The 27,661-nt window shown below is 55.6% G+C and overlaps 1 protein-coding gene across 2 annotated transcripts; it reads left to right on the top strand.

The window, feature by feature from the left end:
- Positions 1-1,549: 1,549 nt before the first annotated feature.
- RANGAP1 (Ran GTPase activating protein 1) lies at positions 1,550-27,639 on the top strand. 2 transcript variants are annotated; one of them, XR_010932645.1, is made up of 17 exons: positions 1,550-1,883; positions 3,985-4,134; positions 8,307-8,434; positions 11,256-11,315; positions 12,725-12,904; positions 15,117-15,251; positions 17,189-17,347; positions 18,356-18,469; positions 18,835-18,934; positions 19,020-19,104; positions 20,175-20,307; positions 21,314-21,433; positions 23,067-23,169; positions 24,120-24,208; positions 24,479-24,600; positions 25,679-25,880; positions 26,617-27,639. XR_010932645.1 is itself a non-coding variant. In XM_067698207.1 (16 exons), exons 2-16 carry the CDS (start codon positions 4,023-4,025, stop codon positions 26,684-26,686), a joined length of 1,710 nt encoding a protein of 569 aa, XP_067554308.1. In that variant the 5' UTR covers positions 1,557-1,883; positions 3,985-4,022; the 3' UTR covers positions 26,687-27,639. The 2 variants fall into 2 exon arrangements, 1 of the variants encoding a protein (XP_067554308.1); XM_067698207.1 differs by lacking the exon at positions 25,679-25,880 and having other exon boundaries at positions 1,557-1,883.
- The last annotated feature ends 22 nt before the right edge of the window (positions 27,640-27,661 follow it).

Here is a 27,661-nt window from a genome sequence, read left to right as displayed (position 1 = left end):
CAGAGCGCATGGGCTGTAGTTTGCGCCACATGGGCTCTCTAGTTGAGGTGCGCGGGCTTCAGAGTTGTGGCACACAGGCTTAGTTGCCCCATGGCATCTGTGCCCTTAGATCCCCGACCAGGGATCGAACCCGCGTCCCCTGCATTGGAAGGAGGATTCTTTACCACTGGACCACCAGGGAAGTCCCCAGATTTACTTACTGTTAACGTTTTGCCACATTTGCAGTCTCTTGCCATATATATGTGTATATATATGTATATACACATTTTTTGGAGCCATTTGAGAGTAGGTTGCAGACATCATGCTCCTAATTATTTCAGCATATATTTCCCAAGAACAAGGGCAGTCTCTTACATAACCCAGTATAATATAAAAACAAAAAAAAAACAGGGACTTCCCCAGTGGCGCAGTGATCAAGAATCCGCCTGCCAATTCAGGGTACACGGGTTAAAGCCCTGGTCCGGGAAGATCCCACATGCCGTGGGGCAACTAAGCCCGTGTGCCACAACTACTGAGCCCACGTGCTGCAGCTACTGAAGCCTGTGCGCCTAGAGCCTGTGCTCTACAACAAGAGAAGCCACCGCAATGAGAAGCCCGCACACCACAAGGAAGAGTAGCCTCCACTCGCCACAACTAGAGAAAGCCTGCGCTCAGCAACAAAGACCCAACACAGCCAAAAAAAAAAAAAAAAAAAAAAAATTCAAGTCTAATGTGGATACAATGCTATGATCCAACATACAAATTTTGCTGTCTCAATATTGCCCTCTATAGTAATTCCCCCCCATCCCCACCCCCAAGATCCTAGCCAGGACCACGTATTGCATTTAATCATCGTGTCTTTTTACTCTCCGTTAATCTGCCACAGTTCCTCAGCTTTTCTTTGTCTTTCATGACACAAACATTTTTGGAAGAGCACAAACACGTTATTCTGTAGCATGTCCCTCAGTTGGGTATGTCTGATGTTTCCTCACGATTAATTTTATGCGTTGCTGAATGGATGGTGATCCTTCTCAGTACATCACAGCGGGAGGTGTGCGATGGATGTCAGTTTGTCCCGTTATTGACGTTAATGTGGACCACTTAGTTAAGGTGGTGTGGCAGTTTCTCTACTATAGAGTTACTATTTCCCCCCTTCCCCCCCCTTTTTAATTATCAAGCAATTTGGGGCTATTTATGTGAAATCCTCGAACGTCCTTCCAATTTCATGGGACAAAATAGGCGAGGCTTTCCCTTTAGGAAATGGACACCTAGTTCTTGCCGAATCGATGTAGCGCGAGCCTACGGCAGTACCTCCCTTTGTCAATAAAGTTACGTGAACGTGAACCTTTCCGGAAGGGCTGAGGCGGTCGGGACGCAAGGCGTTTAGGGAACTGTAGTCGCCCTAGGAGCTCGCGGCTAAACACCGCCCAGTGGCCTCTCAGAGAAAGAACCAGAAGCCGAAAAGGGAGGGCAAAGAGGGACGAGCCGAGGCGCTCTAGGATGCGGTGCATCACGGGAGTGATAGTTCAAGCGCGCGGTCCTTCGGCGTCCTGCCGCGCCCCGCGCCGGAGAACTGGACTGTCATACCCGATAGGCCACGCGCGCGAGGGAAAGGGAAGCCGGCCTTGGCCTCCAACAAATCAAATCGAAGGAAAGAAACTGCCGGCTTTCAAAATCCTCCTCCTCCGCCATCATCTGCCGCCGTGCGGGGAGCAGGTGGTGTTGGAGGCTCGAGCGGCGAGAACCGCTCGGAGAGCTGACGGACAAGTGGGCTGGGCATCGGGGCCGCTGGACTGGAGGCGGCGACCCCCACCTGACCTGACCCGGACCCTAAATCAGTCCCCGCCCCGCCGGACCGACGTACGCGCTCCGGTCGACCCACGCGGCGGCGCCGCCTGTTTACGGTAAGGTCGGGGTCCCTTTCCTTTTCTTGTCACCTGCCTGGGATTGGGGCGGGGGGCGGCGCGGCCCTGGAACTGGACGAGGAAGGTGTGGTGGCCCCGAGCACTCTGTGCGTGCCCCCTCCGCCTTCTCCCCTGTGCCCTCGATGGCAGAGCGCGATGGGGGTGGGAGTGAGGGAGTTGGGGGGCGTTGGCCCTTTTCACAAGTGGGGAGACTGAGGCTTAGAGAGGGCGTCAGGCCCACCCTGGCCGCCCAGCCCGCAGCTGCCAGCAGTGGCGTCTCCTGTTAGCATCGGTGTCATCTGGGGGCGGTGCGCGTCTGCCTGGGATCCGGGATGGGGTTCCCGTACAGCGTGGCTGTCATTTGCGGCCCGTACTCGCGCATCGCTCCCCCGCTGCCGCCTCCCAATAGGCCCACACCCGCGGAGGGCCTGGGCTGGCGCCGCAGGCCCCGGACCAGCGTGAGTCTCTGCTGACGCTTGGCAGCAGCCGTGGATGTGCACCTAGGAAAATCTGCGACGCTCCTACGCGGAATGGAGAGGAGCGTGTGTAATTACCGTTCGTCTGTGCTTTGCCGCTGGTCCTTTGCAGACCTTGGACCAATCAGTTCACCACTGTGTGCTTCAATTTCCTAGTGTTTATAGTGGATGGTGTGTTTGTGTGTGTGTGTGTGTGTGTGTGTGTGTATATGTATGTATGTACTGGACTGAGAAATGAACCCTCTTTCAGCTGAGAAGTTTTGTGTTTCTATTCCATCTGGAGGCCTCACCACCATTTTTCTAACCTTAAATTGTCCCATTCCATAACTCAAGTGTGGGGGGGTTGAGGCTATTTTATATTCAGTTTCATCCCCTCATTCATTGTTGGAGCAGCTTCGAAATGCCCTGCCTCATGCAGCAGATAGAGTGATCCTGTCAAAACATACGTCAGATCACAGTCTCTCTTCTGCTAGAAACCCTCCAATGGCTCTCTTTGTCACTCAGAGTAAAAGCCACAGTTCTTAAAATGGCCTTTGTGACTCGGGCCTCTTGTTGACTCTCTTTCCTCATCTCTTACCTCTTCTCTCCCTCCCTGTCTGTGCTCCCGCCCAGCTGGCCTCCTTGCACTTCCTCTAATCACCCCTCTTCCCCCACAAGAACCTTTGCGTTGGCTGCTTCCTTTGTAAGAATGCTCTTCCCCCAGATATCTGCATGACCCAATCCCTGATATCCTTCAAGTCTTTGGTTTTTTATTAATAATACCTTCTCTAACCATTCTATTTTAGATGGCAGCCCTCCCCCAAGAAAAACAAGAAAACTCCTTACCCCTTTCTCTGTTTATTTTTTTCTTATCACTATCTGAGACACTACATATCCTCGTTCTTCCCTGATTACCTGTCATTCCTCTTTGGGGAAATGTAGTGATGCTTTCTGCCAGTCTGCTGAACTCCAGTCTGCTGAACTCCAGGCTGGAAGCTCCTTTTTTCAGCAACTCTGTCCTTGGTCTGTTGTGATGGTGGCTGTTGTGATGTAGAGACTTCTGGTCTCCTAGGAACCCCTGAAGTCTGGCCACCATGGGCTGTCCAGTCTCCTGGCCAAGGCTGAAACCAGACGTACAGTGGGCTGACCCTCGTGCCCCACACCCAGAGAGTCATGCCACCGTAGGTGGTGGGGCATTCTTTGGGATGGATGACCTGGATCCCATAGCCATCCATGTCCTGTTTGAGGAATGGGACTCTCAGACAGAGAGCAGCCAAGATGATCAGGCAGCTGTGTGTGCTTTGGGTAGACTCTTTGTAGCCATCAGACTGGGACTTGACTGCCATTCACTGGGGACCCAGGAAATAGTCAACTCACATGGCTTTGCTTGGTGTCCCAGCTGGGGCAGTTGGGCAGAGGAGGACTTGTAGTCGGATGGTAACTCTTCAGAGGCTGAAACCTCCACCTTTTTAGAACTGTTCTTTCCCAAATGCTATTTTCATTTCTCCCAGTGGTTTAGGGCTTGGGATTTCCTTAGCAGGGGGAGGTGGGGTCAGGTAGCTGAAATGGCTGATGTCCTACCTTGCCCTCCCCAACCCGGAGGCACCCGGAGAATCCTGTCTCTTAATGAACTTTGACCTCCTCAGGTTGCAGATTTCCAGGGGAGCCCACCAGCGTGGCCAGCATGGCCTCTGAAGACATTGCCAAGCTGGCAGAGACGCTAGCCAAAACCCAGGTGGCCGGGGGACAGCTGAGTTTCAAGGGCAAGAGCCTCAAACTCAACACTGCAGAAGATGGTGAGTTCCCGTGCAGACTGGCCCAGCGAGTGAGCGCTTACTGTTCCCACTTGTCAGGCCGGTTTAGCTTCATTATCACACGATTTGTCCTAGCACAGTGAGGCTCAAAGATGATTTGCCCATGAGCACACGGTAGGCATCCCTGCTGGTGACAGCTCAGGCTGGCAAGGTGGGAAGGGCCCCTTTATCTCTTGGAAGGGATGGTAGGCAATGAGGGACCACAGTTAGCGGCAGTCCCGAGATACAGCCCTGACTTCTTACTTCAGATCCAGCCCCACCTTCACCCCCAAGATCCAGAGCTGGTCTGGGAATAGTTGTTACCTTCCCCAGAGCTGAGGCCCTCATGCAGATGCATTAAAACAACAATCCAGGCCCTCTTGGGAGGTCTAGTCCATGCAGCTGAAGGGCCCTGGGAGAGGGATGGATGCTCCTGACTGAACAGGCATTAGGACTGGAGAGAACGAGGAGTCGGAAGGCAGACCCTGTCTCACCATCCCTGGCCAAGGCATGGCTGGCACTGATCAACCCTGAATACCCTGGCATCTGGAAGCAAAGGCACCTACATCAGTACTTGTAAGGCCTCTTGAGGTTCTGGCCCAACCAGGGAAACTGGTCTGGACTTGCCTGGTTGTCATGGTGTGCAGGCAGGCGTGCTCCCCTCTGCCAGGTCAGAGACTGCTTGAGTCCTTCCTTGGGTTGCTGGAAGTGTGGTGATGCACGTTCCTAATGTCTCTGTAGGGCCTTAAAATTTAGAGTTTCTCCCTGTGCTTTGTCACTTTTGATCCTTGCATCATCCCTGAGGGAGGGAGGTAAAAATGTTGCCATTTTATAAATAAGGAGAAAAGGACTTGGGGGACTTCAGTAACTTACCCAAGGTCATACAGCTGGTAAATAGCAGAGCTGGGATTTTATCAGAGGTCCAGCTGAATCCCTGTTCTGGTATTTCTCAGTAGATGTTCAGCTCAGCTCAGTAAGCATGAATTTGCTATTAAATGCTGTCATTAACACTATGTCAGGCAGTCTTAAGTGCCATACAAAGAGTATCTCAATTTATCCCCCCCAAAAGGCCTTGAGGTAGATTTCATCCCATATTGCAGATTGGGAAATTGAGGCTTAGGGAGGTGATAGGACATTCCTAAGGCCCAGCTAGAAGTAGTGGAGCTGGGAAGAAAGTTCAGGTTTGTCTGGTCCTAAAATCCATGCACATAATGACTTCACTAGCTCAGGCTGGATATGCTGCCTCCCATTTTGGAGGTCATCAGGGATGGCCAGCTTATAGCCATGGCGTCTCAGGAGCTCCTTACCTGGAATAGGAATGAGGTACCCAGACAACTAACAGGAGGGAGAAGATGAAACGTGCTCGGAGAGACATGAAGAGAAAGCTCTGGGAAGTGAGGTCGAGGAAAGGGATCTCTTTTAGCTTAGAAGGGCACAGGAAGTCATTCTATGGATGAGGTGGGTGTTTGAAGGAGGAAGGGCACTGCACGTGAGTTGACCCAGGAGCTGAGACACATAGGGTGGGCTTGAGAGAAGAGAAGTCAGAATCTCATCTCACCAGGGCAGAGGCCCTTGAATGCTGTACTGAGGTGCCTGGTGGCCTAATCGTGGGCCCAGAAAGGGCCTCTATCTGGGCTGGGAGTGAGCGGGTGAGGTCCAGGGAGGGTAGGGGCCTGTGAGGGGAGGCCGTGAAGCTGATGATTAGAACAAGGGCCTTTTCTCTCCCTAGTAAGTCATTTAAGGATCAAAGAAAGTTCTTGCTGCCTTACATAGCAGAGTACCTGGAACTTGTTACTTTGTGAGGCAGTAGAGGCTGAAAAGACAGATCCCTTCCATGCAGCCTCATGACAGTCGGTGGTTATTCAGGGATGGTTGGGGCCCATCCCTCACCTGTTTTTGAGTTTAAACAGAGGTATGGGTTGAATATCAAGTGAGAGGGGCAACTCAGCTGTGACCCCCACCCTCTCCTGTACCTGCTCTTCCCATTTTGGTGCTTTTCCTTCCACGCTCACTCTGTACTTGTGACTCTCCCCAGGCTAAACTTGTGGCAAGTGCAGTACCTTCGGATCTCTGTACCTGTGTCACTTACACGGCTCCCCTTGGGGCCCTGGCATCTCTGTTGCCTTCCTTCTAAGAACGGTATAAACATTCCCTTGAGCAGCCATCCTTTCTCCTGGTGACCTGGCCATTCCCTGGATGTTAGGGGGACTTCCTTTTGGAGCAAATCTTCCAAAGGGCTGAGAGGCCATGCCAGCCCTTGCCCCAAGTGCCAGCTGCAGGGGAGGCCTGGGCACCTGGAGCTCTGGAATTGCAGCTCCAGAGTATGGAGAGAGGTTCGGGGACTTCTCCACCAGGGCCCTGCATGAAGTCCTTGGTTGTGCAGAAGCAAGGCTTTGGGGAGCAGCACGTAGGTTCAGCTTTGGAAAACCAGTCTGAAGCTCAGCTCTGCCGTTTTCCCTGAACTCCTGGGCAGGGTGGTTTCATTCCGTGGAGCCTCAGCTTTCCTTTCTAGAAAATGGGAGTCTCATACCTGTCCAGTCTTTCTTGTTGTGAAACGAGTGCTGGTCACTGCCGTCTGTCCGTGTGACCTTAGTAGGTATTTGCATACTCTCTCTGTGTCTCAGTTCACTCAGCTGTAGACTAGACCCAACAGTAACTACCTTTAGATGTGGTGGTAGTGAGCAGAGGCAAAGCGAGTCCCTTTCTCCACAAACTCATGACCCAGTAAGGAAGATGGTATAACGATCAAGTCACGGGAGTTCCCTGGTTGGCCTCCACGTTTTCACTGCTGAGGGCCTGGGTGGGTTCAACTCCTGGTCGGGGGAACTAAAAAAAATAAAAAAATAAAAAGTAACTATTCAGATGAGTGTAAAATTGTAGCAGGCTGCACATGAGACATCAGAGGCTGTGAAGCCCGGTTGTTGGCCAGTAGCAAGGGTTTCTGAGGAAGTGCTGCTGCACGGGAGGCGAGGGGAGGGAGGCGCGTGTGGAGGCTTCTCAGGGAGCCCCTTATGGGCTGCAAGTCACAAGCTTTCCGACAGCCCTCCGGTTGTGTGTTCTTCTCTTCTCTCACACTCCTCTGTCTCTTCCCTACCACGTCACCCGCTCCATCCTGTGCCAGCCAAACTAGATTTGTCTTTCGTGTAACCTGCGTGCTTTTTTCAGATTGTGAAATTAATACATGCTCATTATAGAATACGGAAGCATCGAAAGACGGAAAAAGAACCATATCTTCATGATAACACAGGCCAGGGATATAACTACTTTTAATTCTCATGCATTTTTTCTGGTCTTTTGTTTTTTTTCTAAACACATAGCTGAGTTCCTCTTTTTTTTCTTAAAATAATTGAGATCATAATTACAGATACTTTAAAAGCTGCTTTCTAACCTGATGCATTGAGAATATATTGAGCAGGTGCTGGAAAAACACAGATTCACTCAGAATCCCACCACCTGGAAATAACCCCTTTAACATTTGGTTTCTGGACCTCAGTGTGTGCGTGTGAGAGAGAATGCATACAACATTTTAAAAGTGTGATCAGACCAAACACCACTGGATAACCTAATTTTTCACTTACCACTATAACATGATTATTTTCCAAGTCAGGTAATCACCTGTGTCGCCATTCATAAGGACATCAGTGTAACTATTTATATCACGTATCCCAGTGAATTAACCTGTCCTCTGCTGATGGACATTTAGGTTGTATGGAATTTTTCATCATAATGAAACAGAACAGTAGTGAGCACCCCACACGCGAGTCATTTCACCATGAAAGCACGTGTGCCATTGTGCCTGCTGGCCTCTGACTTGTGCCGTTTCCCTGCTTGGCCTGGTGTACTCCCCTTCTTGGCAGGCTACGCACACACAACCCACAAGGTGTGCCTAGCACCTTCTTCACCCAAACCAGCCAGTTCCCCTTTTCCCTTGCCTCCCAAGCCTTTCATGCCTACCTTGTTTTAACACTCATTAGAGAGGGATTTTCTGTGTAGCCATGTCCCCTGCAAGACTGTGAGCCGGTCCAAGTCTCCCTGGTGAGCCAGGGTCTGGCACCCAGTAGGTGCACCGTAGCCCTTGGAGTTGTGAGTGACGAGGTAGTCGCTGGGCCTCAGCTCCTGCCTCTGCCGTTCGTGGCTCCAGAAGTCTAAGGTTCTGTTTTTTTGGTCCTGGGCAGCCAAAGACGTGATTAAGGAGATTGAAGATTTCGACGGCTTAGAGGCCTTGCGCCTGGAGGGCAACACGGTGGGCGTGGAAGCAGCCAGGGTCATCGCCAAGGCCTTGGAGAAGAAGTCGGAGTTGAAGGTGAGGTCTGCAGGGCGAGTAGGCCCAGACTGGCTGGGGACAAGCCTCCGCTCACAGCCCCACGGCCGATGTCATTAACCCTTAAGGCGACTCAAGTCCATTTTGTGAGTTAAGGGAACTGAGGCTCAGGGGAGCTGAGGAAACAGCCCAGGGTCTTGCCACTGGTCAGTGGCTGAGCCGTATTCCCGTTTCCAAGTCGGATGCGCCTTCCGTGGTACAGCTGTGCTTTCTGAAAGGGGAGGTGTACAGGGCCTGGGCCATGAGAGGAAACGGAGCGGATTTGTCCAGGGAGGGCCCCGAGCTCGTTGTCAGAGTGACCCTTGATGTTTGTTTCCCTCAGGAAGATCACGGTCAGGTTAACAGACAGCCAAGTCAGGACTGTCTCTGCTCTCCTGCCCAGGGCCTCCTGTCCTGAGCATAAGCTGGGACATTTTCCTATGAAAGAACTCAGCTCTCCTCAGTGACCTGTGAAGGACAGGAACGGAGGAGAGGTGGCCCGGGCATGGAGGCCGCAGCAGCTGAGCTTTGGCATCCAAGGACCTAGGTTCAAGCCCCAGCGCCACCACCTTATTTGCTGCATTATGAGGCCTTGCATTGGACTCAGCTCTGAAACTGGGCTCCTTTATGCAAAGAAGTTTTTCCTCCCTGAGATGTTGCCATGGTGGCCACATGCAGGCTCATGTAGTGAGAGAGCTTGAGCCGCGGGAATACCGCATGCATCTTGTCACCCTGTGTAGACCCAGGGCCTTGAATCGCCCCATGTAGTGTCTCAAGCCTGCTTCAGTGCTGGAAGGAGCCCAGGGTGGGAGCAGCGGCAGGGCCAGAGCTGCCCTTGACACCGGTGCTGTTCTGGCCACAGTACTGATAGGAGATAAGTTGCTATTTCCACTCTTGCAGCACGTGCACAAGTTAGGTCTTGACAGATGAGGAAAGTGTGGCCCAGGGTCACACATCTCAGGATTGCAGCCCAGATACCATCCCAGTCTCTTGACTGCTCTGCTGCCCACTTGGAGATCATTGAGGCCTAAAGCCTATTTCAAAGATAAGATACAAAGGGTCAGAGACAGGGAGTGGCAGGCCTGCATCAGCTAAGGCAGGACTAGAAGCCAGCCTTGTGCCCCAGAGCCCCATGCTGACCTCAGCCCATCAGAGTTGGGTTGGGGAAGCTTCAGGATGAGATGCCACTGTCTGTTGGGAGGGGCTCAGGCTGTGGCTACCTGTTCTGACCCTGCGCACCTGTGTGCAGGTGTAACTCACTGAGCAGACCCATATAGAATGCCTCTCGGTATGTTAGTGATTTGCATTATTGGAGGATGTGAGAATTCTACTGCAAAAATCAACTTCTCTTGTACTTAAGGTTGGGTTTAGTTCATACATTTTAAGGACTGGGTTTCAGGGGAAAGTTGCTTGTCCTGTGTCCCATCATTTCCAGGTTTGGCCCAGGAAAGGCTAGAGCTGCCAGAGTTGATATTTTGGTGGACACAGCAACCAGAGTTAGAGAGTAGGGCTGTGTGCTTGGAGCCTCAACTCTGCTGGCCAGCATGATACATGACCCAGTCACGTGGCCACTACCTTTGTGACATTTACCTAATATTTCCTTTAAATCAGCTCATTTTGAAGTAATTTAAAAGCAAACATGATCCCTTCTATAACTGGAAAATGGCATCCCTTACCATAAAGGAAATAAAAGAGTGTTATTCAATTCTAGTTTGAGGCCATTGCCATCCAGAGACTCTGAGCCTGAAGCCTGCTCTCCCTTCGTTAGAAAGGCAGATGAGCTGGAAGTGGGGAGGTGGGTGAGACCCACCGGCCCCAAACCGAGCCTTCCTTCTAGAGGTGGTCAGGAGGGTTGAAAAGAGACTTGAAAAGAGAGTAACTTCCGGGACTTCCCTGGTGGCGCAGTCATTAAGAATCCGCCTGCAGGGCTTCCCTGGTGGCACAGTGGTTGAGAGTCCGCCTGCCGATGCAGGGGTTGTGGGTTCGTGCCCTGGTCCGGGAGGATCCCACATGCCGCGGAGCGGCTGGTCCCGTGAGCCGTGGCCGCTGAGCCTGTGCGTCCAGAGCCTGTGCTCTGCAACAGGAGAGGCCACAGCAGTGAGAGGCCCGCGTACCGCAAAAAAAAAGAATCCGCCTGCAAATGCAGGGGACACGGGTTCGAGCCCTGGTCCTGAAAGATCCCACGTGCTGCGAAGCAACTAAGCCCATGTGCCACAACTACTGAAACCCGCGCACCACAACAAGAGAAGCCACCGCGTTGAGAAGCCCACGCACCGCAACACAAGAGTAGCCCCTGCTCACTGCAACTAGAGAAAGCCCACGCGAGGCAACAAAGACCCAGTGCAGCCCAAAAAAAGATAAATAAATAAATTAATATTTTTAAAAAAGAGTAACTTCCTCACTGCTGGATCCTGTATTGTTTCCTTTCTGTTCCTCCACTGCCCAAAATCATGTCGCTGTGGCCCACACAGTGTGGGAAACTAGCACTGGGGAGAAGTAGTGGGCCAAGAGTCTAGTGTCTTGGTCCTGGTCCTGCCACTGCCCTGCCAGCGGGCCTGGGGCCAGTCCCTTCCCTCTCAGCCTGATTTCCCTCTTGGAGAACCAGAGGGTTGGACAGATGGCACGTTTTCCTGACACTTCTGCTGATTCCCCCATGGTCCTTAGGGGCTGCCAGGTCCTATTAGCTTCGGTCAGAGCTGGTCCCACTTTTCACCCCAATTCAGCAGTCTTGTTGTGCTCAGTAATCCAAGTCTATGGAGACAAGGGGCTGCCCGAAGGCCACCTCCAAGGGTTTCAGCTAACTCTTTTCTTCCTCTTTCCAAAGCGATGCCACTGGAGCGACATGTTCACGGGAAGGCTGCGGTCTGAGATCCCACCTGCCCTGGTGAGTGAATGGGGCCTCTGCTCGTGCCGCCGGCTGCAGGGACCCCTTTAGCACTTCCCAGGACTTTGTCTCACGGCCTCTTCTTTCCGGAGACTGAGTGCCCTGTGGGTGCCTGAGATGCTGAAAAGGCAGCCAGGCGAGTACAGCCTCCGCCTGTGTCCTGACGAGCAGGAGCCAGGAAGTGAGGACTCAGAGTCCCTGTGAGACCGGGCGGCCCGGTGACAGGAAGTACAGCAGACACTTCCCAGGGTTCACTCTTGAGCTTAGTGGTTTCGCCCGCAAGCAGCATGGATCTTACTCCCTACGTGATTACCCCTCTCGTCCTGGCCCCTCCCTCCCCTGCACCCTGTGGTCCCTCTCGACCTCATTCTGCACACAGGCTGCCTTGGCTGTCCTGTCTCCCTCCGGTCCTTCCCTTTCTCCGATACCACTCTTTTTATTTTTTAACACCTTTATTGGAGTATAATTGTTTACAATGGTGTGTTAGTTTCTACTTTATAACAAAGTGAATCAGTTATACATATACATATATCCCCATATCTCCTCCCTCTTGCTTCTCCCTCCCACCCACCCTCCCTCCCTATCCCACCCCTCTAGGTGGTCACAGACCACCGAGCTGATCTCCCTGTGCTATGCGGCTGCTTCCCACTAGCTATCTATTTTACATTTGATACCACTCTTTTTGCTTTGGTTCTCATCGTGGGTGGCTTCCCTCTGCCTGTTTTCCATTTCCCCATTCCTGGGGCTCAGCCCCTCTTGGGTGGAGCTCCCAGCCTGTGTGTGCACAGGCGCACTTGTGGGAAGGATAGGAGGGGTCACAGGACAGAACATGGCTCAAGGGAAGGGGGCGGGGCTGGCAGCGGGCAGCCTCTCAGTGTATCCTCCTAGCCCAGAGTGTCCTTGGGGCGAGGTTCGTGGTCAGTTGTTGGCACGATTGTCCATGTGCCGGCGCTGCCTTCTCAGGCCTCCATTTATCTAGCCGGCACTGGTGCTCCTGAGATGCCTGGGCACCAACCTCATTTCCAAAGCAGTTCAGTCCGGCAGACAGTTAAGGGTCATCCAGGTTGTGACAGGTGTCCCCATGGAGGCCCTGGAGGGCGGGCTCCCTGGGTGGGGGATTTAGGAAGCCCCTGGAGAGCTGCTCCAGTTAGATACCAGCCTCAAAGGATGGACGAGAACCAGGGGAAGCTGGGGTTAGAGGGCAGGTTAAATAAATTGATTTGGGTGATTTAAGAGCCTTCTGCAGGGTTTTCAGTCTGATATAACATGATCAGCTCTATAATGAAATGGTCTGTGTCTCTGCCAGTTCCCCACCAGCCTGGATGCCCTCTGAGGGCAGGGGGGGCCTGGCATAGACGCAGCACCTTGTCCGTGTCTGTGAAACGGACATGAGCTCCCTCTGTGCCCAGATCTCACTCGGGGAGGGACTCATCACAGCCGGGGCCCAGCTGGTGGAGCTGGACCTGAGTGACAACGCGTTCGGGCCCGACGGCGTGCGAGGCTTCGAGGCCCTGCTCAAGAGCTCCACCTGCTTCACCCTGCACGAACTCAAGCTCAACAACTGTGGCATGGGTGTCGGTGGCGGCAAGGTGGGTGCGGCAGCCCCCTTCCCCGCATCCCCATTGTCCTCCGCCTCCCTCCCTGCCCAGTCCCCTGCTACATTTGTGTCCATCTGAAGTATGTGCCCTTGGCCACCCACCGTCTGGGATGGTTGGCCTGTTGTTTTTCTCTTCAAAGGAGAAGGGCCTCAAAGGCAGCAGCCTGTGGCCAGTGGGGAGAGGAGATGGAATCTGTGAGTGTGGGGTTGCCAAGCAACCATCCTCAGTTATTGTGTTGCCTTGGCAACACATAGGCAGTATTGCATACGTACTCCGGCCTGCTGGCTCTGCAGAATGCAGGGCTTGGGCATCACTAGACCTGCTGTGCCCTCAGAACAGCTGGCAGAGCCATGTAAGGCCTGGCGTGTGCACGTGGGAGAGGGAGCCCAGAAAGAGAAACCACTCTGGGAGGCCTGGGCACAGCTCACCTTTGTTCCTGGCTAGGGCCTTGCCCAGGGTGCCTCCCCCATCCTGCCAACAAGTCAGGCTGGTCCATGTAGAAAGGCACCTAGGGAGGCCAGCCCTGTTTATTCTCTTCTTGGTCCATTCTGGCTGCTTTAGGCCTAGATTCTAGAAAGGCTGAGCACCAATCTGCATTCCCATCCTCCTTCCCTCACGTTCTGACCAAAAGGAGCAAAGGGCCAGGACATAGGAACAGACAGCGAACGGAGACATCTTCTCTTTGAAGATGTATTACCTTAATTCTCTCGCCCTTACTGAAAGGTGGGTGACGCTGTCCCCATGTTTTCGGATAACTACACTTGAGCTTAGCGATGTTGGGTTGAGCACCCCAGATGATGTACCTAGCATGGGACGGATGTGGGATTTGAACCTGCATCCACACGGCTGGTCAGAGCAGCAAGAGGAGCCACCTACGTGATGCTCGTGGTGGCCCAGGCTGAGGAGCCAGAGGGGCCACCCCTGCAGACGGCCTGTCTCCTGCCCGCAGGAGGGAGGGCAGGTCACGCTCGTGCACCCATCTCAGCCAGCGCTCCTCCAGTCTAGGGGACAATAGGCTGTATGTGTTAAGACATAAAAATGTTTGCATCAGCACTGAAGACAGGTCCAGCCCAGCCCAGAGTGGGATGTGCTGGGAGAGCCACCTCTGCAAAGATTCCTTGAGGCTGGTCTACAGCAGAAGTTGGCGGTCTCTGCCCTGAGCACACGCGTGACCCACCACCATCACGGAGTCAGGCTGGTGGTGTCCCGTGTCCTGTACGTGCCCCAAGAACAGAGCTGCGTGCAGGCAAACTGACCCAGCTGCCGGTCACAGCTCCTCCGCGTATTTGCTCTGGGAGCTCAGCCAGTTCATGTGCCTCCCCCTGAGCCTCGGCTTCCTTGTCATAGAGTAAGGCCAGTTCCACCTGCCTCCCAGGCCCGTCTTCAGGTTGAAACAAGGCATGAAAGTACCTTTGCCGAGAGTGCTCCAGACCTAGTAGGTGCTCTAAACGTTACCTCTCTTCTGCTGCACTTCCCCTGAATCTTCGATGTCTTATTTACCCTGGTCTCTCCAGTTCCAACCTAGCAACCGACAGCATTTTAAACTCCTGCTCTGTTGGTGTCACGGGAGAGAGGCTACCTCCTGGCACCACCCCAAGGTCAGGGCAAACCAGATTTTAGGGTTTCACCCCCAGCAGCTGACCCCTGCCGTGTGGCTGGCCTGAGCACGGGCATGTGTCAGATGGGTGCGGCGGGGCCCTGCTCTCCTCGGCCGGCTCCCCTTAGGCATCGTGGAGCGTGGAAGAGATGCTGGAAGATCCGGAAGATTTGGGTTCTGTGCAGAGTCTGCCACTTAGTGAATGTAGGAGAGTTTCTGTCGCTCTCTGAGCCTGAGCTTCTTCAGCTGGAGAGTGGGAATCACGATGGTCCCCACCTGACAGGGCTTCTGACAGTAAAGCGAGCTGTGAGGCCCCTTCCCCAGGACCTGTCTTAAGGTTGGCCACTCAGTGTTGGTGTCTCCCTTCTCCCGGGTTCAGGCTCCCCATCTCTGCTGTGGGGCTAAACCCCATGGGGTGACGAGACATGCAGACACGGTGGTGGATGTCAAAGCCCTTGTCCCTGCAGGGTGCTGGGTGTGGGTGAGGTATGATGCTGTGCTGCTGAACAGCTCTTCGTCCCCGTGTCCACCACCCTTGGGTTTCATGGCTTGTTGAAGACCAGGGCCTCCTGCCTTAGGCCCGGGCCCCTTGCCTTTCCCCCCCAGATCCTGGCAGCAGCTCTGACTGAGTGTCATCGGAAGTCCAGTGCCCAAGGCAAGCCGCTGGCCCTGAAGGTCTTCATGGCTGGCAGAAACCGTCTGGAGAACGACGGAGCCACTGCCTTAGCAGAGGCTTTTGGGGTGAGTGGTTTCTGCCCGTGGAGCCCATCAGACTTGCCCTTGAGCCAGCGGGGAGGGCGGGAGCAGGAGCCGCGGCTGGATGAGACGCCCCTGGATGTCCTTGTCCCCGCTGCTCCCTCTGCTTTGCCCTTGCTCCTCCCAGCGGGCCCAGGACACTGCTGAGTCTCTGCTAGTGAGAGGGCTGCACCTGCCCCATGGGCTAGGAAATTGGGGGTCTGTCTCCTACTTCTCTTAATTTAAGCATTTCCTTTGGCAGACGATATTCTAGCAGCATTAACCATGCTCAGGCCACAGCAGCATCCCCCGTGGTCCTGTTGCTTCCGGCACTCCACCTGCCTCAAGAGAGCGGACGTTGCAGGGGAGAAGGGCCTTGTGTCTTACTGGACCCCTGGCTGCAAGGGGCTTCTGCCTCTTCCTCTGTAGCTGGAGTGGCCTGGTCACCTCATAGACACGGTGACATTAAAGATTACGCCCTCTCTGCACCCCTTCCCTTGGTCGCTGTCCTCCATGTGCTGGGACGGGGTACATCGTTCAGCAGGCGTCCTCGGTGCTCTTAGAAGCAGAGGGGGGGTGCTTAACTTGGGTCCATGGGATCCCACTTGTCTGTGGGTAGAATTCAGGGCGTCTTTGAACATGGCTGGGGGGAAATTGCATGATTGTTATCACTACCAGAGTTAAATACAGTGTTACCTTCCGCTGTGAATATAGACAGTAAACCTCAGCAGCTTTAGAAATTCCTGTAACTTTGTTACCAGGAGAAATCACAGATACTTTCCTGTCAAGTGATCGCTGTTAGAGATAGATAGAAATTTTGTTTCTCATACATTAGGATCACAGTGATGGTACACCTAGGTCTTGTTATTCATTGCCTTAAGAGGTACATAGATTACTACAGCACACATTTGGGCAGCTTCTCTTAATATTTTGATAATTGTCTTCCGAATGAATTTGTTATTCTGTATAATTTAACTTAAAATTTAAAATCATCCTGAGGAGGGGAGCCCTGGGGCTTTCCCAGATTGCCCGACGGGTCCATGGCACAGAAAATATTAAGAGGCCCTGACTTGGAATGTGCCTCAGTTGGGCTGCCTGTATTTATTTGTGAACCCCCACACTGTGCTGGGCGCCCAGAGACAACAGAAGGTGCCTGGGTACAGAGTTATGCCCGCCTGTCCTCAGTCCTGGGTAGCAGTGGCGATTGGGACGTGGGCCTCTCCTAGAGCTCTTGGGGGCTGTTGGGGTGCAGACGAGAAGGTGGCTTCGCTACTCCAGAGTGATGAGCGCCATGACAGAGGAAGGATGAGGTGCTCTGGGGGCAGAGAGGAAGAGCCCTGGATTGTGCTGGGGGGTTGATCCAGGAAGTCTCCCTGGAGGGAGGAGGCATCCAAAATGAGAGCTGCTGAATGCATGAGGAGTCGGCCTGTCAGGAAAATGCCAACAACATAAGGAGACAGAGTTCCAGGCAGAGAAAGGGAGGCGTCCAAAGCCAGAGTGAGAGACGAAAGACCCTCCTCGCCCCCAGAAAAGGAGGTGGTGTGTGGGATGCCAGTTATATTGTGCAAATAAGGCAGTAGGGCCCCAAGAGAGAAAGGCCAAGCAGAGCTATGTTATATAGAGTAGAGCCAGGGCTGACTGTCAGGCCAGAGCCCAGGGTCCCCACAGTGCAGAAGGTACCAGACGAAGACACCTGTGCTCAGAGCTGTGTGACCCTGGGCAGGTTACGTAGCCCCTCTGATGCCTGGTCATCTCTTGTCTAGTGGTGATCCTAATCCCGGGTCGGTCTCCCTTGTGAAGTTGTGGAGAGGCGGAAGCGGTCATGCCCTGAACGGGCCCCAAACGGGCAGGTCCCTCTGGTGTCTGATGTGTAGTGCTGCCTTCCTGCCTGGGACTGTCCCCCTTCCTTGGGGGCCCACCTGTCTCCCTCCTGCTCCTCGCAGATCATCGGGACTCTGGAGGAGGTCCACATGCCGCAGAACGGGATCAATCACCCTGGTGTCACTGCCCTGGCCCAGGCGTTCGCCATCAACCCCCTGCTGCGGGTCATCAACCTGAACGACAACACCTTCACCGAGAAGGGTGCCGTGGCCATGGCCAAGGTGAGGGGGTGCGGCCGGGCCAGAGCAGGCCCCGGAGACTGGGTCTGGCTGCTGCCTTTGTGGTGGACCCATCAGCAGGTGGCTGCTCTCCCTCCTACCCGCCCACTTGGTGTGTATCCCATGGGTTCAGCCATGTGAACATCTCCAGAGCGGGGCGTATGTCACACGCTAGCCTGTGCCCTTTTGGGCAGCTCTGCGTGTCCATACCACCACATCCTAAGCTGCCTTCATGCAACCCTGGCTGTCGGCGCTGGTTTTGTTCTCAGAGGCCTCTTGGAGGCTGCTTCAGCCTGTTTCCTCACTGATTCTTTCGTCAGCTGTTGATTGAGCCCCTGTCTAGCGCCCATCCCTGTCCTAAGTGCAGGCCACACACAGTTGAGTCAAAGACTCTGCCTTCAAGGAGCCCTAATTCGAGGAGGGGAGGAAGTAGCTAATCGGCAACAGCACAGGGCCGTGAGCACAGTGGCTGGCTGGGTGTCCCATGACCCCACAGGAGTCTAGTAGGCCTGCCGTGGGGTGTTAGCAGAGACGTGTGCAAGGGTTGGGGAGCACACAGGAAGTTCCAGTCAGACGCAGGGCAGGCTTCCTGGAGGAGGTCACATTTTGGCCAAGTTCTCCAGGACAAGTGGACTTTGTCTGGACAAGGAGGGCGGGAGGGGTGTTTCAGGCAGAGGGGTCAGCAGCACGTGGGGAGGCCCAGAGATGGCAGGAGCCGTGCTCCATTGGGCCTGGTGTGAACAGGCCAGGGTTCGAGGTGTGTTGGAGGGCTGGAGGAGCTGGAGGGGGAAGGCAAGTCCTTGTGGCCTTGCTGACTCCTTGAGACGTGCTCCTGTGAGTAACAGGGAGCCACGAACGGGGCTTAGCCGGAGGCCAGGAGGCCACCTGGGGGCAACAAGAAGAGCTGATGAGTCCCCCAGACTGGATACAGGAGGGACAGGGTGTGATGACCAATATGGGGTGTGGCACCAGCTCGAGGAGGGCCCTCACCCTGGTCCTCACTTCCCGCAGACGCTGAAGGCCTTGCGGCAGGTGGAGGTGATCAACTTCGGGGACTGCCTGGTGCGCTCCAAGGGCGCCGTCGCCATCGCAGACGCCGTCCACGGGGGCCTGCCGAAGCTGAAGGTGCTGGCTGGCTGGCTGCCTCCCCCCTCCGGGGTCCAGGCTCCCCCACGCTCAGGGTGACAGCTGCGCGGGCAGAGCAGCTGTGGGGGGAGGTGGCAGGGTTGTAGCCTTCAAAGGCAGGTGGCCTGGGTTGATAGCCCACTTCTTCTACACCCTCCGCCTGTGACTCCGTGCACGTCTCTTCACCCCTCTTGAGCTGCAGTCTCTCATTTTTCAAAAAGGAGGAGGAGAGTGGTACGGGTCATTGCAATATAGCAGAAGTATACTGCACCCTAACTAGCGGGAAACGGAGGCTTCAGGGTAGTGGCAGGCCTCCCGGCCCGTGTTTCTATCATCCGCCTCTACCCCTTCCCATTATTTTTTAGGAGCTGAACTTGTCATTTGGTGAAATCAAGAGGGATGCTGCTCTGTCTGTTGCTGAGGCCGTGGCTGACAAGGTGGAGCTGGAGAAACTGGACCTCAATGGTAATAGGGGTGGTGGCCTCGGCCCAGGCCTGCCGGGCGGGCCCCAGCCCCCGGCCTGACCCTCTGTTCCCTCCCCTGCGAGCAGGCAACAACCTGGGAGAAGAAGGCTGTGAGCAGCTCCAGGAAGTGCTGGATGGCTTCAACATGGCCAAGGTGCTGGCGTCCCTCAGGTGGGGAATCTGGATTAGTGGCTCCTTTGTTACTACTTTTATTCATTCAGTAAACGTTGGTTGAGTCCCTGTGATGTGCCAGGCACTGTGTTGGGCATTAGGGATATGACAGTAAGACAGCCAAGGTTTCTGACTCACGAGACCTCATTGCCACGGGCGAGGGATCAAGGAGTGAGACAGAATAATCAAGTTATCACATGTTCAGCAAAGGGACAAATGGGGGCTGAGATCGGTCACCCTTTGGAGTGGGTGAGTTGGGGAGGCCTCTGAAGGGATGACCTTTGATCATCAAGGTGATGTGACGGGCAAGGTGGGGCAGCAGTGACGTAGTGACGCGTGGGTAGTGGTCGGGGGGGCTCGGCATTGTTCCTGAAACCAGCCTTAGAGCTTGACTGTAGGAGGAGATTGATGCAGGCGAGTGGGGCTTCCTGGGTTCACAGAGGCCGGGGGTGGGGTGGTGGGGGGCTGCCTCCTCGATCGGGATGGGAGTTGGTTCAGCCCTCAGCACCCATCTCCGCCTGCCTCTCCAGTCTCTGCATTGGCTTCATTCACTTGTCAGGTCGTCGGTTGTGTCCCTCAGGGCCAGGCCCAGTGCCGCTGCTAGGAGCTATGCCAAGGTGGGCTCAAGGGGCTCCCAGTCCAGAGGACATGGAACAGCCTTCCTCAGAGGCAGGGCAGACCCCTCCTTCGCCCTTAACCATAGCTTCCTGTGGTCAGCGAGATGTGGGTAGCACAGTCCTGGGCGTCTCAGCCTGGGCAGTATTCCTGCCAGGCCCTGGGCCGCAGCTGTGACAGGCGGTGTTCTTCATCTTCTCTGTCTCCCCAGTGGGGCCGTGGGTTCCTTTGGGACAGGGACGAGATTGAGGTCTTCCTTGTCTGCAGCGTGGGCTTCCCTGGGTGATGAGCAAGGAGGGATGGGCTCCCTGGTGACTCTACGTGTCCCCACCCTGGTGGCAGCTGCGCCCCTCGCCCTGTGCAGGCTCCTGCCCAGCTGGGGCCTTTGGGTTCTCGGAGCCATCGTGGGCCACTGGGCAGGGAGGGTCTGCTTTAGCCAACCCTGTCCTCTGCAGTGATGATGAGGGTGAGGATGACGAGGACGAGGACGAGGATGAGGAGGAGGAGGAGGAGGAGGAGCCACAGCCGGGAGAGCGAAGGGAGCGGCCGACCGCACCGCCCAGGAAGATGCTGGATCCTGACGGTGGGGTGAGTCCCGTGGTTGCCATATCAGAGCCCTGGTCCCCCGAGCATGAAATCTTGGGACGTTTTTCACGGGGGTCATGGGTGTGGGATCCTCTTAGGCAGTGACTGCAAACTAGTTTTGACTGCACACTCTTTGTGGAAAGAGGAAATCATCCCAACGTAGTTGTATTTGTACGTACCTCAGTCTAGATGTGTTTATTCATCTATAAATTATAACACACGTGATGCTGCTACGTTACACGCAGTCAGTAATTGTATACTGCAGTGCTGCAGGATCCTCAGCTGGTTGAATCCGCGGATACAGAGGGCCAACTGTAAAGTTATACAGGATTTTCCACTGTGCTGGGGGTATGTAAGTATTTCTAAAAGAATAGGGTAAAAAACAAGCATAACTGGAAGTTTTTTTTCCTACTCATCTTGGTGACCCATAAGGATGGCCCCCATTCCAGAGACTGGCTGGCTTGGTGACTCAGCTTGGACACTTGGTGTTCCTTTCCTGGCCGGGAGGCTGGTGGACTCAGGGCTGCTACGTCTGTTCCCTCAGAGGTTCCCAAATAGAGCTTTGGGAGGACTTTGGGTTGGACAGATTCAGCAGCTGTTGAATTTGGCTTATTGTCCAGTTTTATGGAAGCAGTTCCAGAAATGGCTGGGCGTCTTTGGTTCTTTGGGCACCTCTGGTGCTCGCCAGCAGTGCTTACCCGGCCTGAGGCTCTAGTTCCTGGTGAGGCCACTTTAGCCCTGGAGTCGCTTCTGCAGCATCACACGTCATGGCGAGGATCCACTTGGCTGCACCAGGCTCTTGGAGTCTGAGGGAGGTGGCTTGCCCCGACCCCAGAAGCTCTTACACAAGGAGCCGACCAGGGCCAGCATCTGTGGGCACCCCACCCTTGGGGAACTTTGGGGAATTCTGGACTCTGAGCCTTGACTGGCCTGCATGAGGGGCATATGTTCTGGGTAAGGAGTCTGGATCTGGACCTCTACAGAGCCACCTGTGCCACCTGTCCCCCAGGAACCAGCTCCTGTCCTGTCCTCCCCGCCTCCTGCAGACGTCTCCACCTTCCTGGCCTTCCCCTCCCCGGAGAAGCTGCTGCGCCTCGGGCCCAAGAGTTCCGTGCTGATAGCCCAACAGGTAACAGCACTTCCGACACCAGACCTGTTCCGGCCTTGGCTTCCGGAGCTGCCAGAGCAAAGGTTCAGGCAGAGCACGGGATTTGGGGGGGCGGGGCACTGTCGATGTGGGGGGCGGGGACTACCACGTGTTGTTTTTTTGTAAGACACACACACACACACACACACACACACACACACACACACGTGTAAATGGGTGTGACCAGTGGTTGCAGATGTCTGCGCCCACTGCGAACACACTTGGGCTGCGAGGAAGGGTAAGCCTGTGGCACCTCAGTGATGACTGGAATTCGGGAATCTTCCCAGGACTCTCATGTGAGCACACGCACCTAGGCTTCCCTCTGTGTGTTCTGCAGGACCAGCTGCTTCTAGAACAGCTGTCCCGCCCCCGGCCCCTGTGCAGGTCCCGGTCTACTTGCGTTCTTGCTCCAGCCTCACTTGTTCGTTGGTTGGGTTGTTACTTCGTTCATTCGGAGACAGTTATCGAGCACCTCCTGTCTGCTGGCTGCTGCTCTGAATACTTGGGCATGATTTTATCTAACCTTCTTGGCAACCGGAGTGTAGACCCTTCCACTCTTATTTTACCGACGAGAAAACTGAGGCTTACAGAGGTTAAATGATAAAAACAGGCACGTCTTGTTTTACTGTGCTTCACGGTTACTGCGTTTTTTGCAAATTGAAGGTTTGTGGCTTCCCTGTGTCGAGCACGTCTATTGGTGCCATTGTTCCAACAGCATTTGCTCACTTTATGTCTCTAGATAATGTCACATTTTGGTAATTCTCACAGTATTTCATACCCTCCACCAACAAAAAGATTATGACTTGCTGAAGGCTCAGATGACAGCATGTTTTAGTAATACAGTGCTTTTTAAATCATGTATGTGGCTTTTTTAGACTTGATGCTGTTGCACACTTAACAGACTTAAACAATGCACTAGGATACCAGAAAATTCACATGACTCGCTTTGTTGCGGTATTTGCTTTATTGCTGTGGTCTGGAGCCACACCCGCAGTATCTCTGAGGTATGTCTATGCAGAGAAATAAAAGGGGCCACTCGCAGAGCTGCCTTGATATTTTTGCTTTTTATCCCCCGTTTATATTTTTCTGTACTCTTATTTTTTTCCCCCACGATAAATGAGATTATATGATGCAAACCTCCATGTGGCCCACCTTTTCACTTAATACCATTCATCATTTTCCTGTGTCAGTAAAACTCTTCTCGTGCCCTTTATCTCAGTGAGTGGATGTAGCACTTAAGCCATCCACTGTTTCTGTGGATTCACATTCTTTCCACTTTTCTCCGTCGTCAGGGAAATTGAGGTCAGTTTCCTTGTGTGTTAAGTATCGTTTGCATTCTGGATTATTTCGTCAGGTTAGATTGCAGGAAGGGGATCTCCGGGTCACAGGGATAATGATTTTTAACGTGAATTCTCTCAGTGTGTGTGCACACCTGCTGTGGCCGGGCCCGTGCAGGCTCTGAGGAGACAGCGTGGGGCGAGGCAGGACCTGTCCTTGCCTATTGAAGGCCCATTTCTTGCCAAGGCCTCCTCTAGCCACAGGCACATCCCCACTGTGTGCCAAGGCCCTGGGGCTCTCACCCCTGGTGACCAGCCATTGTCTCCTGTGTCCTCAGACTGACACATCTGATCCGGAGAAGGTGGTCTCTGCCTTCCTGAAGGTGTCCTCCGTGTTCAAGGACGAAGCCACAGTGAGGTCGGCGGTGCAGGATGCAGTAGGTGCGTGGGGTGGGTGGGGCCCGGATGGCTCCTGCCTTTCGCTGCCCCCGGGGCTCGGGTCGGAACATTCTCCTCTCACCTGCTCTTCCACTGGATTCTTGCCTTAGAGCCGGCCGGGTGCTCGCCTCTCTGCTTTTTGCAGTTGGGGAAACTGAGGCCTTTCCCAAAGCCATAGTTCTATACGGTGAGAACTCGGGCCAGGTGGCGCCCATCGCAGGAAGGTCGGACCTCTCGGAGGAGGGGTGATGAGAGCCGAGCCCTTGTCCCCACCTCTGAGGCTGTGCACACACAGTCCCCTCCACCTGGAGGTTCCCCTGCTTTCCCCGCATCTTTCCCAAGGCTTCCCAGGATCTCTAGTGTGGCCAGGTTGGGCCAGGCAGAGGGGGAAGGGAAAAGGTAGAAGGGAGTGGAAACACTTGGGAGGCTTTCTCCAGGGTTGTCGGTGACACTGAGACGGGAGGGTCCATGGGAGGGGAGGCTGGGTGGGGTGGGGGTGGGAGTCTCCGTGTCTGCTCCCTGAGAGCCCCGCCGCACCGTGGGCGTTTGTGGGAACGGGTTACCTGAATTCGGTTTCCCAGAACAGCCTCGCTCGCTCGGAGGCAGGGGCCCAGGCGGTCCCTGCGGGCCCTTGGCCATGCCTCCCCCCGTCCCTTCCCATCCATTCCCCCTCCCCCACCCCCAGAATGGCTGAAACCTCCCCCAGCGGTGACCTGCCTCACTTAATCTCTGCCCAAGCCCGTCTTATCTGTGAGGCCAGGACAGAGAAGGGCCAAGGTATCACAGCTGGCAGGTTGAGCCCTTCGCCTGGTGCTAGCTGTCCCCTCAGTCTGCCACCTGTGTCCACATCCCACCCCCCGTGTTCACCTCCTGATGAGCGCAGGAGACAGGGCCCAGCCTGTGTGCTCAGGGGCTGCGGGCCCTTAGGCCTCTTTGCTGCTTCTGCCTTGCAGATACCTTGATGAAGAAGGCCTTCAGCTCATCCTCCTTCAACTCCAATGCCTTCCTCACCAGGCTCCTCATCCACATGGGGCTGCTCAAGGTGCGCTGGAAGGAGCGCGGGCCCCGGGGGGGGGGCGGGGGTGCACCAAAGGCAGCAGCATCCCGCACCTCGAGTCCTGCCGGGGCCTGTCACCCACACTGGCCCCAGGCCTGGGTCTGCTTAAGCAGCCTCGGCCTTCGTGACAGGATTTAGGATTCAGCTTGACCTTGGCCGTGGGGCTGTCAGCAGGGGCCAGGTGGTGGAGACCTGGGGTCCCCCAGGTGACCTTTTGAAGCTCACGCTGCCTTCTGCTGTGTGTTCCCCTTGCAGAGTGAAGACAAGATCAAGGCCATTGCCAACCTGTACGGCCCCCTGATGGCATTGAATCACATGGTGCAGCAGGAGTACTTCCCCAAGGCCCTTGCCCCTCTGCTGCTGGCATTCGTGACCAAGTGAGTGTGCCCTCGTCAGCTCACGCGGCCGGTGACCACGCGTGCAGGCCTCTGGTCAGCTGAGGCTTCCCTGGCCTGGTGACTGGGGCGTGTCAGAGGCCCTCACACCTCTCGGGCTCTCGGCATCTGTGTTTAAGTCTCACCACCCCTGTGCCCAGCTGAGGACACAGGGCTCGGGGACAGTGTCTCCCTGAGAGAGACAGGGGATGTGCACTGGCCCCATCTTGCAGACGAGGAAGCGAGCTCCGGGTCAAAGGAGGTGTTGGCCCACGGTCGTGCTGCTGCCCCAGGTCCTGTACCCGGCAGCGTCTCTGGGAGCAGTTCTGTGTTCGTTCCCCCAGCTACCTAGGCCAAAGGGGTCTGCCCATTCGGCCTTCCACAGCCGCAGGCCCCTCTCCTGGGGACGTCAAGTGCCCAGACACACGAAACCTTGGCCTCCTCCTGGAGCGTCCTGGGAAAGGTGGGGCGCTGGCCACAGTCGAGTAGGAAGGAGCCTCCAGACCTCAGGGCCCCTCAGGGGCGGGTTGGGAGGCTTGTCCCCATCCTCACTGAGGCCCTGCGTGGCCCCCAGCTGACGTCCGGCCATCCCCAGGCCTCAGTCTCCCCATTTGCCCAACCAAGGGGTGGGTGAGGTTGTCGCCTTGGGGGAAAGTGGGAGGGGGTGTAGGAGAAAGGAGGTGCCCGCACCCTGGGGGACATGTAACACTGGCGGGTCCAGACCATCAGTCAGGGTGCTTAGAGCGTGGGACGAAGTGTCGTGGGGCAGCCCGCCTGGGGTGGGGGGTGAGGAGCATGCGCCGGTCCCCCAGGACCTAGTTGGCACCTCGGCCTCTTTGCCACCTGACATCTCTTAGTTCCGTGTGCATAGCAGCGCCTCCTTAGTTGGGCCTGACTCCCTCGCCGTGTCTGCCCCCCTCTCTGCCACCACACTCCCCCCACCCAAACCGCCCCTTGCACTGCAGCTGCTCCTCTGCTGGAGTCCAGGGCAAGTCCAAACCCTGGTCCTGGATCTCATGCTGGCTGCAGCCTGGCCTCCCCGCAGCGAGGTGCACTCTCCCCACACCTGTTCCCTCTGCAGGAGATGTTGCCTCAACCCGTGGGCCTTCGCTCGGACTGTCTGGGGTGTCCCCACGTGGTGGCCCTAGCCCCCGCCTGCCAACCCCTGACGAAGCCCGGCTCCCTCTGTCTCCTTCCAACCCCTGGTTGGGACTGTTCGCTCTGCATTCCCATCATCCCCTGTGTGGCCCTTGGGCTGGGCATGGACACCCTCGCCCTTGATGGTCAGTTGACAGGCTGCCTCCTCCTGGCTTGTTGCCTGCCTTCCAGTGCAGGCCTCAGTCTATTCCACTTTAAAAGAGGGGGGCTTGGTAAGAGCTGCCCCCAGGCCTTGGGGGTGACTGAGCGACGGTGGAGTGATATGCATGCCCCCTTCCCTCAAGTCCCAGCCCAGTGGTCTGGGATCCAAGCCCGGACGGGACCAGGTAAGGTGTCTGTGGGCTTCGGTCCTGGCTGCACCACAGGCTCACCCATCCCCCTGAGCATCTTTCACCAGTTTCTTTCTCTGCAGTGAGACTAATGATCTTGATGGTAACCTGTTACTCGTAGGGGCCCAGGTGGGACTCCTGTGGTCCACTCTTATATGTGCACTAGCGGCTGCTGAGGGCTCCCTGGCCCTGTGCACACTGGAGAGGCCTCGGAGAGCCTGTCTGGTGGAGAGCAGAGGCCCAGGTTCCCTGCCGGCTCGGCGGGCCTGTATTCTGGCCAGCTCTAGGCCATGTGGCCTCGGGTGTATCACCCGCCCCTCTTAGCCCCACCTACCCCCACCTGCAGAAGGTGGGAGCTACCGTCTCCCTTGCAAAGTCACTGTGAAAATGAGAACGATGGAGTCGGGTGTATATTTTGACCTCAGAAACGGCCCCCACTCCATCTTCACGGGGGAAACTGGCCCTGCTGTAGCCTGAGCTTCCTGGCCCCCAGAGGTGCCCGCCCCACCTGCTGACCCTTCTTTCCCCGCAGGCCCAATGGCGCCCTGGAATCCTGCTCCTTTGCCCGCCACAATCTACTGCAGACGCTCTACAAGGTCTAGACGTAATCTGGTCTCTCCCCATCCCTCGGCCTGGACCGGTGCCCTGGGAAGGGACTCAGAGGAAGGACTCTGGCCAGCAGCAGGGAGGGTCTTTGTCGCGTGTGTCGTGTCTCCTGAGTACGTGTGTTGGTGCGGCGTATGTGCAGGTGTGTGCTTCGTGTCGGGGTTCGCATTTTTAACGTCTCCCTGCTGGCCTGGCCCTGGTCCCGCTGGAGGGGAGCTGGCCCCCAGGCGGAAGGGCTGCAGGCTGCTCTGCCATTAAACTCACCGCCATCTGAGGACGCTCTGCTCATCTGTGCCGCAGGCGCCAGGCCCTGGTGGCTGTCCCCACCCACCTCGCCTTCCTTATCCTCTGGGGCTGCACCAAAGCCTGGGGTGTTGCTGTCCGTGTGCTGTTCCCTCCGTGTTGTGGCTGGGTGTTTCCTGCCCTGCCTGGGGCTGCTCACCCGATGGCTGCCTCTGCTTCCTGTTGCCAAGTCCCGGTCCTGCAGCCGCCACTCTTCCTACCATCCACCCACGCTGTGCTGAGCCCTCAGCCCGAGGGCCAGAGACTGCTGTGCGTGGGGCCGCGAGCAGAGGGCAAGACCCTGGCACCCACACCGTGTGGACAGGAAGAGAAGCCAGTGGGCAGACGCTAGGGTCTAGGCGCTGGACTTGCCTGGACGGTGCCGGCTCTGTGCCCGGTGGGCCCTTCTCTGGCTGCGGAAGTGTCTGTGACAGGCCTGCGTGCTGAGCTGGAGGGGGCATCTGGGCAGGCCCAAACCTGTTCTCCAGCCTGGGGGGGCAGGGCCAGGGCCCACTGATGCCTGAGCTGCATCTTGGGCACCCTTAAGGATCTGGGGCAGGGGCCGGGTGGGGGCTGGGCATGCCCTGTGACACCTTGCTTCCTCTCATGCTCTTTGTGTGTCTGGGCTGTGCCCGGGGCTTCACAAATAAAGTCATGTGTAGCAGCAGCGGAGACTTGAGAAGCTTTTC

Source organism: Pseudorca crassidens, chromosome 11 (assembly GCF_039906515.1).
Source record: "Pseudorca crassidens isolate mPseCra1 chromosome 11, mPseCra1.hap1, whole genome shotgun sequence".
Taxonomy (NCBI): Eukaryota; Metazoa; Chordata; class Mammalia; order Artiodactyla; family Delphinidae; genus Pseudorca; species Pseudorca crassidens.
Note: the sequence above shows the minus strand (reverse complement) of the source record. Positions and strands in the feature narration are given on the sequence as shown.